This window comes from Oncorhynchus kisutch, linkage group LG17, assembly GCF_002021735.2.
Source record: "Oncorhynchus kisutch isolate 150728-3 linkage group LG17, Okis_V2, whole genome shotgun sequence".
NCBI classification, from domain to species: domain Eukaryota; kingdom Metazoa; phylum Chordata; class Actinopteri; order Salmoniformes; family Salmonidae; genus Oncorhynchus; species Oncorhynchus kisutch.
This window is the reverse complement of record NC_034190.2, coordinates 84,925,366-84,943,103: the sequence shown is the minus strand read 5'-3', so window position 1 is coordinate 84,943,103 and position 17,738 is coordinate 84,925,366. Positions and strand designations below refer to the sequence as shown.

The 17,738-nt window shown below is 45.4% G+C and overlaps 1 protein-coding gene across 4 annotated transcripts in view; it reads left to right on the top strand.

Annotated features, from left to right (window-relative positions):
* magixa (MAGI family member, X-linked a) overlaps positions 1–16,819 on the top strand; it is a 179,088-nt gene extending 162,269 nt beyond the window's left edge. For 3 of the 4 annotated variants that reach the window (XM_031794855.1, XM_031794854.1, XM_031794853.1), the window contains exon 17: positions 13,054–16,819. In XM_031794855.1, coding sequence (XP_031650715.1) covers positions 13,054–14,090 — 1,037 coding nt within the window. In that variant the 3' untranslated portion in view covers positions 14,091–16,819. Of the gene's footprint in view, positions 1–4,985; positions 5,074–13,053 lie in introns of all 4 variants that reach the window. The other variant, XM_031794856.1, reaches the window with a different exon arrangement.
* The last annotated feature ends 919 nt before the right edge of the window (positions 16,820–17,738 follow it).

Sequence of the window (17,738 nt, the reverse complement as noted above, 5' to 3'; positions counted from 1 at the left end):
TAAGAGACAGGGAGGAAGGATACATCCCTGACTATCGTAAGAGACAGGGAGGAAGGATACATCCCAGACTATGGTGAGAGACAGGGAGTAAGGATACGTCCTAGACTATGGTGAGAGACAGGGAGGAAGCATACATCCTAGACTATGGTGAGAGACAGGGAGGAAGGATACATCCCAGACTATGGTAAGAGACAGGGAGGAAGATTACGTCCCAGACTATGGTAAGAGACAGGGAGGAGGATACATCCCAGACTATGGTGAGAGACAGGGAGGAAGGATACATCCCAGACTATGGTAAGAGACAGGGAAGGGAGGAAGGATACGTCCCAGACTATGGTAAGAGACAGGGAGGAAGGATACATCCCAGACTATGGTGAGAGACAGGGAGGAAGGATACGTCCTAGACTATGGTGAGAGACAGGGAGGAAGCATACATCCTACACTATGGTGAGAGACAGGGAGGAAGGATACATCCCAGACTATGGTAAGAGACAGGGAGGAAGGATACGTCCCAGACTATGGTAAGAGACAGGGAGGAAGGATACGTCCCAGACTATGGTGAGAGACAGGGAGGAAGGATGCGTCCCAGACTATGGTAAGAGACAGGGAGGAAGGATACGTCCCAGACTATGGTAAGAGACAGGGAAGGGAGGAAGGATATGTTCCAGACTATGGTAAGAGACAGGGAGGAAGGATATGTCCCAGACTATGGTAAGAGACAGGGAAGGGAGGAAGGAAGGATACATCCCAGACTATGGTGAGAGACAGGGAGGAAGGATACATCCCAGACTATGGTAAGAGACAGGGAAGGGAGGAAGGATACGTCCCAGACTATGGTAAGAGACAGGGAGGAAGGATACATCCCAGACTATGGTAAGAGACAGGGAGGAAGGATACATCCCAGACTATGGTAAGAGACAGGGAAGGGAGGATACGTCCCAGACTATGGTAAGAGACAGGGAAGGGAGGAAGGATACATCCCAGACTATGGTAAGAGACAGGGAGGAAGGATACGTCCCAGACTATGGTAAGAGACAGGGAAGGGAGGAAGGATACATCCCAGACTATGGTAAGAGACAGGGAGGAAGGATACATCCCAGACTATGGTAAGAGACAGGGAGGAAGGATACATCCCAGACTATGGTAAGAGACAGGGAGGAAGGATACGTCCCAGACTATGGTAAGAGACAGGGAGGAAGGATACGTCCCAGACTATGGTAAGAGACAGGGAAGGGAGGATACGTCCCAGACTATGGTAAGAGACAGGGAGGAAGGATACGTCCCAGACTATGGTAAGAGACAGGGAGGAAGGATACATCCCAGACTATGGTAAGAGACAGGGAACGGAGGATACGTCCCAGACTATGGTAAGAGACAGGGAGGAAGGATACGTCCCAGACTATGGTAAGAGACAGGGAAGGGAGGAAGGATACGTCCCAGACTATGGTAAGAGACAGGGGGGAAGGATACATCCCAGACTATGGTAAGAGACAGGGAGGAAGGATACATCCCAGACTATGGTAAGAGACAGGGAAGGGAGGATACGTCCCAGACTATGGTAAGAGACACGGAAGGGAGGAAGGATACATCCCAGACTATGGTAAGAGACAGGGAGGAATGATACGTCCCAGACTATGGTAAGAGATAGGGAGGAAGGATACGTCCCAGACTATGGTAAGAGACAGGGAAGGGAGGAAGGATACATCCCAGACTATGGTAAGAGACAGGGAGGAAGGATACATCCCAGACTATGGTAAGAGACAGGGAGGAAGGATACATCCCAGACTATGGTAAGAGACAGGGAAGGGAGGATACGTCCCAGACTATGGTAAGAGACAGGGAAGGGAGGAAGGATACATCCCAGACTATGGTAAGAGACAGGGAGGAAGGATACGTCCCAGACTATGGTGAGAGACAGGGAGGAAGGATGCGTCCCAGACTATGGTAAGAGACAGGGAGGAAGGATACGTCCCAGACTATGGTAAGAGACAGGGAAGGGAGGAAGGATACGTTCCAGACTATGGTAAGAGACAGGGAGGAAGGATATGTCCCAGACTATGGTAAGAGACAGGGAAGGGAGGAAGGAAGGATACATCCCAGACTATGGTGAGAGACAGGGAGGAAGGATACATCCCAGACTATGGTAAGAGACAGGGAAGGGAGGAAGGATACATCCCAGACTATGGTAAGAGACAGGGAGGAAGGATACATCCCAGACTATGGTAAGAGACAGGGAGGAAGGATACATCCCAGACTATGGTAAGAGACAGGGAAGGGAGGATACGTCCCAGACTATGGTAAGAGACAGGGAAGGGAGGAAGGATACATCCCAGACTATGGTAAGAGACAGGGAGGAAGGATACGTCCCAGACTATGGTAAGAGAAAGGGAGGAAGAATACGTCCCAGACTATGGTAAGAGACAGGGAAGGGAGGAAGGATACATCCCAGACTATGGTAAGAGACAGGGAGGAAGGATACATCCCAGACTATGGTAAGAGACAGGGAGGAAGGATACATCCCAGACTATGGTAAGAGACAGGGAGGAAGGATACGTCCCAGACTATGGTAAGAGACAGGGAGGAAGGATACGTCCCAGACTATGGTAAGAGACAGGGAAGGGAGGATACGTCCCAGACTATGGTAAGAGACAGGGAGGAAGGATACGTCCCAGACTATGGTAAGAGACAGGGAGGAAGGATACATCCCAGACTATGGTAAGAGACAGGGAACGGAGGATACGTCCCAGACTATGGTAAGAGACAGGGAGGAAGGATACGTCCCAGACTATGGTAAGAGACAGGGAAGGGAGGAAGGATACGTCCCAGACTATGGTAAGAGACAGGGGGGAAGGATACATCCCAGACTATGGTAAGAGACAGGGAGGAAGGATACATCCCAGACTATGGTAAGAGACAGGGAAGGGAGGATACGTCCCAGACTATGGTAAGAGACAGGGAAGGGAGGAAGGATACATCCCAGACTATGGTAAGAGACAGGGAGGAATGATACGTCCCAGACTATGGTAAGAGACAGGGAGGAAGGATACGTCCCAGACTATGGTAAGAGACAGGGAAGGGAGGAAGGATACATCCCAGACTATGGTAAGAGACAGGGAGGAATGATACATCCCAGACTATGGTAAGAGACAGGGAGGAAGGATACATCCCAGACTATGGTAAGAGACAGGGAGGAAGGATACGTCCCAGACTATTGTAAGAGACAGGGAGGAAGGATACGTCCCAGACTATGGTAAGAGACAGGGAAGGGAGGATACGTCCCAGACTATGGTAAGAGACAGGGAGGAAGGATACGTCCCAGACTATGGTAAGAGACAGGGAGGAAGGATACATCCCAGACTATGGTAAGAGACAGGGAAGGGAGGATACGTCCCAGACTATGGTAAGAGACAGGGTAGGGAGGAAGCATATGTCCCAAACTATGGTAAGAGACAGGGTAGGGAGGAAGGATACATCCCAGACTATGGTAAGAGACAGGGAGGAAGGATACGTCCCAGACTATGGTGAGAGACAGGGAGGAAGGATACGTCCCAGACTATGGTAAGAGACAGGGAAGGGATGATACGTCCCAGACTATGGTAAGAGACAGGGAGGAAGGATACGTCTGATTTATCCGTTTCTTATTGATTGGTAAGCCTTGCTCACATTGGCAGTTTAAAGCTAGCAACAAGATGTGCCAAATAACAGCCTAAAAACCACTCGAGGTCAAATAAATCCGATTTGACCATTCAGACAAGTCGCAAGGCCAGGGATCAGATTTGTATCTGACTTCACACCACCTAGGAAGGTGGTTTGAAATGTGGCTTGAAATATCTGATTCTATGTGCATTTTCCATATCCGATTGCAATATATTATTTTTCCTGCTGTCTAAACAGCCCAAAAGCACATAGAATCGGATATTTCAAGCCACATTTCAAACCACCTTTGTAGGTGGTGTGAAGTCAGATACAAATCTGATTCCTGCCCTTGCGACTTGTCTGAACGGTCAAATCGGATTTATTTGACCTTGAGTGGTTTTTAGGCTGTTATTTGGCACATCTTGTTGCTTGCTAGTCTGTTGACAGTTTCACAAGACCATGTGGTAGCTAAATCAAATCAAATCAAATGTATTTATAAAGCCCTTCGTACATCAGCTGATATCTCAAAGTGCTGTACAGAAACCCCGCCTAAAACCCCAAAGAGCAAGCAATGCAGGTGTAGAAGCACGGTGGCTAGGAAAAAGCTAACTAGCATGTTGATCGTTTACAAAACAAATTAGGGAACGTGCTAGAAAAGGTAAACAGCTACCTAGCTAGCTAGATGACTGCTGTGACTAGCCAAAAATGACTTGTTTTGAAAGTTGATCATGTTATCCTTTCCCCGGATTCTAATTGTTCTTACAGTATGATTTTGAACATTTCAAAGCAACTGGAAAACGTCCATGGCAGACATTGTTGTCTGCTTTCTACATACTGTAACTTCTGAGTGGTGGAGTTTGTTTTGTATGGCCCGGTGCCCCGGGTGAGCGGAGTTTGCTCATTTTTAGACCATTCCATTGACCTTCACCCACCCGGGGCACCAGTCCCATGCGAAATGAACACACACAAATCTGATTTGGTCACTTGTAACTTGCTGTTTGGACAGTCGTTTTTCCAAAACGGATTTGAAAAATGAAACTGATTTGAGCTTTATGAAGGGCTGAAGTGTGAACAAGTCTTTATTCACCTATTCAAAACTTATTTAATTTATTTCCTCTAACCGGTGTCTTCTTTCTCACTGCTAAGAGTCTTACTTCCTGTCTTGACCTTTGAACACTTTGGTTATCTTCTTTCTGTTTGTCTTTCTCCTGACCCAACTTGTGGTCTTTCCTTTTGCTGTCTCTTTCCTTCTATTTCTCTCTACCTTTCTCTTTTATCCTTCGCTCCATCTACTTCTCCTTCCTCCTCCCTCTCCTTCCTTCCTTCCCTCTCCTCTTCCTCCCTCTCAGTGGAGCTCTCCAGCCTGTCTCTGTGTATGACCAACTCTAAGCAGGGAGAGCCTTGTTTCTATGTCATCGGCAGAACAGAGAATACGCGGTTGGTATCCCTTCCTGTTAGTCTTTCATTCTCTTTGGTTTATTCTCTTCGTTCCTTTGGTTCTCTTCATCCCTCCATCCCTTTGTGATCTAGAACTCTTATTTCTACGTCCCTTTGTGTTCTAGAACTCTTATTTCTACGTCCCTTTGTGTTCTAGAACTCTTATTTCTACATCCCTTTGTGTTCTAGAACTCTTATTACTACGTCCCTTTGTGTTCTAGAACTCTTATTTCTACATCCCTTTGTGTTCTAGAACTCTTATTTCTACATCCCTTTGTGTTCTAGAGGTCTTCACATTGACATATGCCATTTACAGACCCTTTTTTTATCCATTCTGGTATGTGTACCTGATCCCTGCGGGAATTAAACCCACAACCTTGGCTTTGCTAGTGCCACCCTCTTACCAACAGAGCCACAACAGTTGGGACCACATGTCCTTGTTGCCCTGGGTTACGTGAACAAGAGGTGTCTCATATCTCCAGGTTTATTTGCTCTTGCAGTTGAATTACATGCAGTGAGTCCTGTAATCCAACAGTACAAAGAACCCTCAGCTATAATGTATCATCAGCATGAATGACCCCATTATAAATGGTGTCTTATAGTTGCTACGCCTGTATATAAATATAATTCAATAACAGGCCTACTTGTTCAGCCCTGCATCTGTCCTTATGAATGTAGCTGTTTCAGTACAAACATCAGCCATGTTTATCTCAGTGAGTGATTTACTTTACTCAGAACACAGATTAGGCTTGTTGAAACAAAGAGATTCAAATGAAATGAACATGCAGTAACAGTCAGAGTTTGGACTCACCGAGTCGTTCAAGGGATTTTCTTTATTGGTTTTTTTGTTTGTTTTTTAAAATGTTTTTGTTCTACATTGTAGAATAATCGTGAAGACATCAAAGCTATGAAATAACACATATGGAATCATGTAGTAACCAAAAAAGTGTTAAACAAATCAAAATATATTTTATATTTGAGATTCTTCAAAGTAGCTACCCTTTGCCTTGATGACAGCTTTGCACACTCTTGGCATTCTCTCAACCAGCTTCATGAGGTAGTTACCTGGAATGCATTTCAATTAACAGGTGTGCTTTGTTAAAAATGTATTTGTGGAATTTCTTTCCTTAATGCGTTTGAGCCAATCAGTTGTGTTGTGACAAGGTAGGGGTGGTATACAGAAGACAGCCCTATTTGGTAAAAGACCAAGTCCATATTATGGCAAGAACAGCTCAAATAAGCAAAGAGAAACTACAGTCCATCATTACTTTAAAACATGAAAGTTGATCAATACGGAAAATGTCCAAGAACTCTGAAAGTTTCTTCAAGTGCAGTCGCAAAAACCATCAAGAGCTATGATGAAACTGACTCTCATGAGGACCGCCACAGGAAAGGAAGACCCAGAGTTACCTCGGCTGCAGAGGATACGTTCATTAGAGTTACTAGACTCTAAGATTGCGTGGTTTTCATTTTAAATGTATTATTCTTGTTTATCCAAACACTGGAGCCCGATATCAATGTTCCAAATGCACCAGAGAGCATAATGTAGCCACAGAGGATCAATAGTCCAGTTGGCGCTTCTTCAAAATCAAAGAAGCGCCAACATAAAGTATCTTAAAGGGTGTTGGGCCACCACGAGCTGCCAGAACAGTTTCAATGCGCCAATCTATAGATTATAAAAGTGGACATAAACCACGCCAGGAGAATGCATGCCACACCATAACATATACTTTGTGTCCTTTGTTTACTCAAGTGTTTCTTTTATTTTGTTAGTTACCGGCCTACAGCTGGGAAGGCTGCAGTTTTGTTAGCATTATTGCTAGCTAATCTGTTTTGTGGCGATAAGACATAATAATATATAATATTTTTTTTTTTTTACCTCTTTCCCCTGGACATTGGACTGGTGAACTCATGTGTACACTAGCAATGGATGCCGGTCCTGACTTGAACTGCCATCTATGGATTCTATTTCTGTGGTTGATTGCGGCTGTCGGGTTTTGCCTTTTTGCAGATTTTCAAAAAATACAATCGCAGGAAATACGTACAATTTTGGAAAGCAATTGTCTACTGCTGAAAAGAGAAGACAGATTAGTCTATAGAACCAATAGAAACATAGTTTCTCAACAACTGACCATTTGTAGCGAACAGCAACACTGTTTCGGTAACTCATTTTTAGATAGGCTATTGTCACGACGATAACAAAGCCCCTGGGCCTATGATTTCTTAATCCGGCCATGGATATCCACTGCTAGCTAATAATAATAGCTAACTAGTGTTTAACATTACTTGCTAACACTAATAGTCAGCTATCACAGATTAAAGAGCTAGTTCTCAAAATTGTTGCTAGTATATTAGCTAATTAGCTAAGTAGCTAGATAGTAAGTTAAGGCCTTGATACACTGGCAGTTTTGAGAGGCAATATTACCACACAATATTGCCAGCAATGGTTTCTGCGACTATTTTACATTGAAAATTAGCAACTGTTTATTATCTGGGGAATCTTGATCGGCAGCTCCACCTAATGGGAAATGTGTAAGAATCCTCTAATCAAAGCACAGATATTGGTCATGTGATACTTTGGAAAACATGGCGACCGTTTTCGGGCCGAAGCGAGAGAAAATCAACTCCTATGTTGGAGTGAGATGTTGGTCATTCACGTCTCATATATCCATGGTGGCGTGTAGTGGGTCAAACATGCAAATCCGCTAGCTAGCAAAACCATGTAGATTTTACATTTAGTTTTTCGATTTAGATCGTTTTTTTTGTGTGTTTAACTAGCTGGCTAGTTTGAATAACACTTGTACTTCCTAGCTTAGAATTGTGAAGTAAAACATTTTCGAAATGTAGTTATCAGAGTTCTGGACAAGCAATTTTGGTTAGGTTAAAAATCTGTGGTTAGCTAGGTGCATATGAAAATGAGCTAGATTACCAGTGACTGTAGTTACGTGTACAACGCACATTACCTTCCTTACAAGTAAAAATCAAACCAGCAAAGGCTAGCATAATGAAAATGGTGACCTTTTTATTGACAAGTCTTTTGTGAGCTAGCCAGGTACTTTTTCATGTGTGTGGTGTTATGCTAGCTAATGTTAGCCTACCAGGGAAGGGATATTTAACTAGACAGACTTGGTAGCTAACGTTAGGCCGGGACCATGGCAAGGATAGTTTGTTAGCTAGCATGTCACCATTTAGAAACAAGTCTGACTACACGAACGGTGAACTAATGTTAGCTAGCTTGATAATATCGCCTGGTGGGCTAGCTAGTTCGGCACCTTGGTTGGCTAGTTAGCTGCATTAGCTAAAATGAGCTAGGTAGCTCACAAAGGACTCAATGTTTCCCATACAAAACACAGAAATGGACTAAGCTACCCGAGGCTAGTACTTTTCAGACTGGGCTTTACTAGCCCGAGGCTAGTACTTTTCAGACTGGGCTAAGCTAGCCCGAGGCTAGTACTTTTCAGACTGGGCTAAGTTAGCTTGTGGCTAGTACCTTTCTGACTTGGCTAAGCTAGCTCGTGGCTAGTACTTTTCAGACTGGGCTAAGATAGCTTGAGGCTAGTACTTTTCAGACTGGGCTAAGCTGGCTCGAGTCAAGTACTTTTCAGACTGGGCTAAGCTGGCTCGAGTCAAGTACTTTTCAGACTGGGCTAAGATAGCTCGTGGCTAGTACTTTTCAGACTGGGCTAAGCTAGCTCGAGGCTAGTACTTTTCAGATTGGGCTAAACTGGCTTGAGCCAAGTACTTTTCAGACTGGGCTAGTAGATAATGTGTTTAGGACCTGAATGTAGAAATCGTGGTTTGCAGGCCATTGCCCAGAATCCTGCATGTCAGCCCCTTTAATTAAGACAATCTCCCTATCGGTCCTCCTCAGTGACCTCACAACTGAGGGTTTTTAACTTTCTTTTTGAGAATTAGAATCAGAAATACAGTTTTATAGCTCATCGCAATACTTCACCTCTTCGGCAAATCACACCCTAGACTGTCCTGATCATCTAGTTGAGCGTTCCGGATGATTCCTCCATCCTATTAGAAATGTCCCATCCACATAGTAGGATTTTAGATGTGCAGATAGACCAAAACCCAGTCTATTTTACCATTACTATAGTCAATGGTAAGGTCCCTTTAGACCATAGAGACACTTGACCACCATCACTACTGTATCACCAGACCATCACCAGACCATCCCGGTGAGGCACCAAGGTTTCCCAGATCTCGTGACCCAAAACCCTGACTCCTGCACATCCATCCCTGTAGCCATTTTGAATGCCTTGATGCCCTGCCTCTTCGTTATCTGTGCCTCATTTTACAGACAACACCCCATCCAACGACTGTGATCTGAGGACCCTTTTTCAGCAGTGACGGAGTAATGCGCCTGGCCCTAACCACTGCTCCATAATTCCTGACCGTCAACCTTCCCTCTCCTCATGGTGTGCCAGTTGGAGTTGGTGCGCTGTCCAACTGTTGCCTGCCGTATAGTCTCCTGCTGCTCCACCGACAGAGTCATGTCAGCCAGGATGCCTGCATGCCCCAGGGAGGGTAGCGGTTGTTTAAGGAGACATGCCATTCCACTGAATCTGCCCCTGGAGACGGTTCCTTAACCAAGATCCTCCTCTGTGGGCTTACGGGACAGAGGGTTGTAGTCTTCAGCCAGGTGAAGATCCTCCACTTGGTTGGGCATGGCTGGCATCCTCCACTCTGCATTCCACATCCGTACGGCCAATATTGTGCATGGCTACACTGATGAGCTTCATGGGGGCATTTACATGTTGTAGAGAGAATCCCCTGGTCACCTATAGAGACCTGCCAACAGGAAGTGGTCACCTATAGAGACCTGCCAACAGGAAGTGGTCACCTATAGAGACAAGTGGTCACCTATACAGACCTGCCAACAGGAAGTGGTCACCTATACAGACCTGCCAACAGGAAGGATGTTAAGTCTTACATGTGGTAGAGAGAATCCCATGGTCACCTGTAGACTTGTCAACAGGAAGTGGTCACCTGTACACCTGTCAACAGGAAGGAGGTTAAGTCTTACATGTGGTAGAGAGAATCCCCTGGTCACCTATAGAGACAAGTCAACAGGAAGTGGTCACCTATACAGACCTGCCAACAGGAAGGAGGTTAAGTCTTACATGTGGTAGAGAGAATCCCCTGGTCACCTATAGAGACAAGTCAACAGGAAGTGGTCACCTATAGAGACAAGTGGTCACCTATACAGACCTGCCAACAGGAAGTGGTCACCTATACAGACCTGCCAACAGGAAGGAGGTTAAGTGACACATGACTTTGATCCTGGAAATGCATTAGCTGTAAGAAATCTGCTATATAAATAGTTTGATTTAATTTATGAAATTACAGCTGGAGAATATTTAATGAACTGTAATTTTCACGAGGACAAGTGAAGCTTTTCCATAAACTTTCATTGATAACGTATCAATCATTTTAGTGGGAAGGATCCTATAGATCAAGACTGTGTGAATCCATGTACCACTCTAAATAAATAAACACTGTGCCTCTCAAGATTTGTCTCTGATCATGAAACTACAATACAGGCTGGATGTCTAAACTAAGTACATTCTGAATGTCAATAGATTTTTACATTCATTCTCATCAATGACAACATTCTAGAACTGAGTTATCACTCATCTAAGTCTGGTATCCGTGGTAATATAGTTAATGATTATATAATTGATTAAGTGACTCTTTCCTTGTAGAATGTTGACAGCTGTATTCAACACATTGTACTGCTAAGATGCTCAAACTTAACTTAATAGCTATACTTACCGACACAGGATAATATTTATTCCTCGTGCTGGCCCTGACCAAACCAGTAAGTTACCACTCACTCTAGCTGCACTTCTCCACATGGCCAGACTTCTAGTGTTCTTTCTCCACCTGGCCAGACTTCTAGTGTTCTTCTCCACATGGCCAGACTTCTAGTGTTCTTCTCCACATGGCCAGACTTCTAGTGGTCTTCTACACCTGGCCAGACTTCTAGTGGTCTTCTCCACATGGCCGGACTTCTAGTGGTCTTCTCCACCTGGCCAGACTTCTAGTGGTCTTCTCCACATGGCCAGACTTCTAGTGGTCTTCTCCACCTGGCCAGACTTCTAGTGGTATTCTACACCTGGCCAGACTTCTAGTGGTCTTCTCCACATGGCCAGACTTCTAGTGGTCTTCTCCACCTGGCCAGACTTCTAGTGTTCTTCTCCACCTGGCCAGACTTCTAGTAGTCGTCCCCACGTGGCCAGACTTATAGTGGTCTTCTGCCCTTTTAATGCTCTTATACTCATCCTTGAAAAATGCCATAAGGTCTGAAATAGATACGAAAGGCAACATACTTTACAAACAGTTAACTAGGCTAAGTGAAATAAAAATATGTTTTATCTACTGCTCTGCTAACTCGCTAGCTAAAGTGTAGTCAGTGGCTAGCTAAGACAGAGAAATGGGACGTAATAAGTTCATGGAGAAGGTCTCTGATCGTGCTGGTGAATGGTAGCTGACAGTGTCGACTAGAGATGACGTGCAGGAGCTTCCTGCAGAAAGTTGTGGTCTTGCAGAGGTCTTCTTTGCTGCTAAATAACATTTAGATTTAGCCAGCAAATGGAATCTACTTAGCTAGGTAACTATATCATGCCAAAGATTATCTCGTGGTTAATCATCTAGCATAATTTTTATATAAAAAAAATACGTTTTAGGTTTTTCCTACTGCTAACTGGTTAAGACAGACGTGCTAGCAAACATTAACTAGCTACTAGATACTTAGCTAGCTGAGAAGCGTGCTAAATCATCCTCTCTCCTCTGTCAACATTTTTTTTTTAACTTGTGAACAACAATTCTTTCACCCAATCTCTTCTGTCGGGCCTTTGCACACTTCTCGTAGCCACGTCCGTCCTGATTCTTCACAATACTCTGTCGCGTCACGTCAGTCAGTGGCAGCATAAAATCCTGGGCACGTTCCAGGTCGTCTTTATTTTTAAGATGGGCAGAGCTCACAAAGTCGGAGGAATTTCTCTGAAACCAGTGAACCACACCAATAATACGGAACGAGATCTTTCCAACGAGGCCTTCATTCCTGGAATAAATAATTGTACCAGTGCTGTACATCATCATCAGAGTTTCAAACCTAGGGATAGATTCATCATGGGAGTTGACCGTTTGTCTGAAAACCAACCATTTCGGTTCATTGGACAGAGCAACAATGCATCACACCTAAAAGTGAGAAAATAACCTGCAAGCATTGGTAACTGTGTTTATAAATGGCTAATAGGTGTAGGTAAATAGTAGTTCACTATTTGACAAGCACTGACTGGTTATTGCACTGGTTTGACCAATTTGTTATAAGCCATTTATTAATGGTTTATAATGCATTTACAAATAATTAAATAACTGTTAATAACGTAATTACAAACACGTTATAAACCCTTTACAAATGGACCCTTATTGTAAAGTCTCACCTTTCATCCCAACTCACTGTCAACAGTTGTTTCATTATTTCAAACACAGTGTGTGACATCACATGGAAACTGTCTCTATGTTGTGTTTTTCCCTCTAGCTCCCACTAACCTCTGTCTCTCTCTGCACCCCCTCCCTCCTCCTCCGTGTCTCTCTCGCTACACCCCCCCTCCTCTGTTTCTCTCTCTACACCCCCCCTCCCTGTCTCTCTCTCTCTCTCTACACCCCCCCGTCCTCTGTCTCTCTCTCTCTACACCCCCCCTCCTCTGTCTCTCTCTCTCTACACCCCCCCTCCTCTGTCTCTCTCTCTCTCTCTACCCCCCCCCCCCTCCTCTGTCTCTCTCTCTCTCTACACCCCCCCCTCCTCTGTCTCTCTCTCTCCACTCCCCCTCCTCTGTCTCTCTGTCTGCACCCCCCCTCCTTTGTCTCTCTCTCTCTACACCCCCCCTCCTCTTTCTCTCGCCCCCTCTCTTCTCTATCTCTCTCCCTCTCTTTGCCCCCCTCCTTCTCTCTCTCCTCTCTCAGACCATGATCCCAGAGCAGTCTCCCCCTCCTCCTATCTCTACCCAGAGGAGCCGGGTGTGGCTGCAGTAGATAAAACACGCTCTCTGCCAACGAAGAGCGGAAGGGTGGATAGAGGAGGAGGACAGAGGGAGAGGGAGAAGAGAAGGAGGCAGAGGAAGGGAGGTAGTCTGGTGGAAAGGAGTAGCAGAGGAGGACGAGGTACTCCTGACACAGACCTGGATTGTCCCGAGGAGGAGGAGGAGAGTCAGGTCATCAGCCACAGAGGTCAGAAGTCAGAGGATAAGGACAACGGAAAATGTACCCAGAGTTTACCCAAGAACGTACTAAGGAACTCAGACAGACAGGAGGAGGTAGTGGAGACAGTGCCGGAGGTGAGGCACAGCAGGGTCAAACAGAGGTCAAAACAGTTGAGGAGCAGGACAACACAAAGTGAGAGGAGAGAGAGGGTAGAGGAAATAGAGGAGCTGGACATACACATACTTCCCTCAGCCAGTAAAACACAGGAGGAGGTGGGAGGGAGGGAAGGTGGGAGGAGGAAGAGGGAGGGACAAAGGGAGAAAGAGAGGGAGAGGAAGGCTGAGATGGAGGTAAAGACAAGGGCTGCCGGACCTGTGGTGGAGGATTCTGGGCCGGAAAAAAGGGACAGACCCCCAGTGAAAGAGAGAGAGCGAGCTCCCTTCTCCTTCCTCATGCCACTGCAGGATGGAGACGCTGAACTGTCTAATGCAGAGTCAGGGGCCTCAGGAGCCTCCAGGGCCAGCTTCTCTGACCAGGTCAGTGTGTCTGCTGCCAGTGTCTCTGGATCCACCGCCGGAGCCCCACCTGGGTGGGGAGAACCCAGAGAACTGAGAGGGGACCCAGGAAGCACCCAGTCATGGTGTCGGGCCACCCATGCATCCCACAACCCGGGCCCCTGGAGAAGTACACAGTCACGGGGGCCCACCTACACCGGCCCCGGCCCCTGGATTAAACCCAGCCAGCAGAAACTGACTCAGGTGTTGGTGGGACACAGGCTGAGAGGAGGTCTTGACCTGTAGATGAGAGGAAGAGATGGACAATTGACTGTTCCTGTGGTGCTGATTAACAGAAGGAGTGTTGTGGTCTTTCTGATAACTTCCCCAAAAGCAGAAATTCTGGTTCCCAGATGTCCTGCTTATTCCCTCATAATTCCAGGGATCCTCCAACCAGAATTTTTGGGCAAGTTACCAGAATTTTGCAACCCTAGGTTTGACTGGCAGCTCCTCCAACCTATCGTGGTCCTGACTGGTTTGACTGGCAGCTCCTCCAACCTATCGTGGTCCTGACTAGTTTGACTGGCAGCTCCTCCAACCTATCGTGGTCCTGACTGGTTTGACTGGCAGCTCCTCCAACCTATCGTTGTCCTGACTGGTTTGACTGGCAGCTCCTCCAACCTATCGTGGTCCTGACTGGTTTGACTGGCAAGCTACTCCAACCTATCGTGGTCCTGACTGGTTTGACTGGCAAGCTACTCCAACCTATCGTGGTCCTGACTGGTTTGACTGGCAGCTCCTCCAACCTATCGTGGTCCTGACTGGTTTGACTGGCAAGCTACTCCAACCTATCGTGCATTAGAGCCTAGGACAACAACAAGACAGGACACTCCCCCTGTCCACAGCACCAGAATCCCCTGTTAAGCCATCTCTTGACTTGGACACTCCCCCTGTCCACAGCACCCCAAACCCCCGTTAAGCCATCTCTTGACTAGGACACTCCCCCTGTCCACAGCACCCCAAACCCCCGTTAAGCCATCTCTTGACTTGGACACTCCCCCTGTCCACAGCACCCCAAACCCCCGTTAAGCCATCTCTTGACTTGGACACTCCCCCTGTCCACAGCACCCCAAACCCCCGTTAAGCCATCTCTCGACTAGGTCTCACCATCCATGCCCATAAGTCTACCCAATACCACTATCTATCTACAGTTAGTCCGCCATCACCCTTGATTGGTTTCATTAGATCTGCGTTCTATATCAACGCGAATGGTATCATCTTCAACGTAATCATTGTCATCAGAAATGTTTTATGCTGCAAATGCTAGGGGCAACAACATCAACAATTGCATATATCAACCCTCTCTCTACAAACCCACATGGAGTGTTTTAGCGCCACCTAGAGGCTGTAGTGGTGTACTATAGATCGAAAGAGAGCAAAGCCACAACTACAGAACATTATAATATATTATTTTCTTATTTGTTTCTATTATATAATTTTAGCATGCTATTTTATTTTGATAGTATCTACAGAGACTAAATATAAATAACCCAAGAGAGAAATGATTTGCCTCCTGCTTTCTTGGCCTGGATTTGAAACTCTCCTTGAAGTCTTTCTGATACAATATTTTATAGTTGTTTTAGATGTCTGGGGGACAGTAATTATACTGTTATATAAAGTTTATATACTGTAAGTATATTTACTATTATATATATATATATATATATATAATGACTAGTGATCTATGTCTCTACACATCTCTACTGGTGCCTTCCTGTCTCTAGCCAAGCCGGTGTTTACTAAATAAAGTATTGAGTGTGCGTCTGCACCCTTTTCCTTATATTATATGCATTCGTTTTGCAGGGACGCAGCCATTGTCACATAACTGAACGGATACATCTATAAGCAGCAAAGACTCAATGACTTTGATACCAGTAAAATACTAAAACGCGGTCGGTGAATTGAAGAAGTGAATCAATGTCGTAACAAAGTGCCTCATAGTCAATTTTCCTTTAGGAACACTACTTTCCTTTAAAAACTACGACTAAGCCATGTAGTATCTAGAGTGTATTGGTACCCCTTGCATTATGGGTAATGTAGTACTACATACACTATGCTACACAACACAGAGATGTCCTGTCAGAACTAGCGAGGTGGCCCTTGTTTACTAGTCTCTGATGCTAATCCATAGCGATGTGGCCCTTGTCTAGAAGCCTCTAATGCTAATCCATAGTGAGGTGGCTCTTGTCTAGTAGTCTCTAATGCTAATCCATAGTGAGGTGGCCCTTGTCTACTAGTCTCTAATGCTAATCCATAACGAAGTGGCCCTTGTCTACTAGTCTCTAATGCTAATCCATAGCGATGTGGCCCTTGTCTACTAGTCTTCTCTGATGCTAATCCATAGCGAGCTGGCCCTTGTCTATTAGCCTCTAATGCTAATCCATAGCGAGGTTGCCCTTGTCTACTAGTCTCTAATGCTAATCCATAGTGAGGTGGCCCTTGTCTACTAGTCTCTAATGCTAATCCATAGCGTGGTGGCCCTTGTCTACTAGTCTCTGATGCTAATCCATAGTGAGGTGGCCCTTGTCTAGTAGCCTCTAATGCTAATCCATAGTGATGTGGCCCTTGTCTACTAGTCTCTAATGCTAATCCATTGTGAGATGGCCCTTGTCTATTAGCCTATAATGCTAATCCATAGTGAGATGGCCCTTGTCTATTATCCTCTAATGCTAATCCATAGCAAGGTGGCCCTTGTCTACTTGTCTCTGATGCTAATCCATAGCGAGGTGGCCCTTGTCTACTAGTCTCTGATGCTAATCCATAGCGAGTTGGACCTTGCCTACTAGTCTCTAATGCTAATCCATAGCACACAGTACAGATCAATGTTATATCACTGTGATCATCCCCATTTCAACTCCTCATGTGTTTCAGTAAGTCAAACCTCTGATGTAAGATACAATGAACAGACACATAACGTCTAAGAATCTTGTCTACACTTCTCTCTCCTCCCCCCTCATCCCTCCCTCCCTCCCTCCCTCCCTCCCTCCCTCCCTCCCTCCCTCCCTCCCTCCCTCCCTCCCTCCCTCCCTCCCTCCCTCCCTCCCTCCCTCCCTCCCCTCCTCCATTCCACCCCCTTCCCTCCCCCCTATCCTCCCCCTCATCCCTCCCTTCTCTCCTCCCTTCCTCCCTCCCATATCATGCTCTGGTGACTTGCCTGTTGCTAAATATCAATTATTATACACTATTTGTTCATCTGAAATGGCACCCTACTCCCTATATGGGCCCTGGTCAAAAAGTAGTACACTACATAGGGAATAGGGTTTTATTTGAGACGCAGACTATGTTGTTGAGTTTTTTAGGATACTGACTGACTACAAGGGCATTTTGATACTGGTCTTCTATGCATTTTGTAAGACTCGCTGATGTAGTTATTTGCTGTAGGAGTTTTGTTGCATCACGCCATAGCTATATACAGGGCACTCTGACGGTGTGCTATAGTTTAGTTAGTAGACAGAATAACAAGAGTTTTGGTAAATGTACAGATTAAAAATGTGTGCCGGGACTTTGGTACATACACACTTATGCATCCAATATTTACCTCGTCCTCTCCTGAGCAATAAAAAAAAGCCATTGTTTTCTCACGTCTGCTAGAGTTATGCAACATGTAGCTTCACATGAACTCAATGTGGTCAAATTAAAACCTGGGTCGTGTTCATTATGCACCAAACGGAAGACAACGGTCTGAAACGGGGCAGGGACTATACCTGAAACGCAAATTTTCATTTTTGTGTTTTGTGTTTTGCGAAACATTTTAAAGCGTTGCGTGAATGAATGTAACCGTGCTAGAAGGTAAAGCATGGATTGAGGTATATGTAATATTTGGGCTGGAGTTATCTTTATTAAACCAGCCTTTGACTAAATAAAAAAAAAATGGCAATGAATGAACTACTGTAG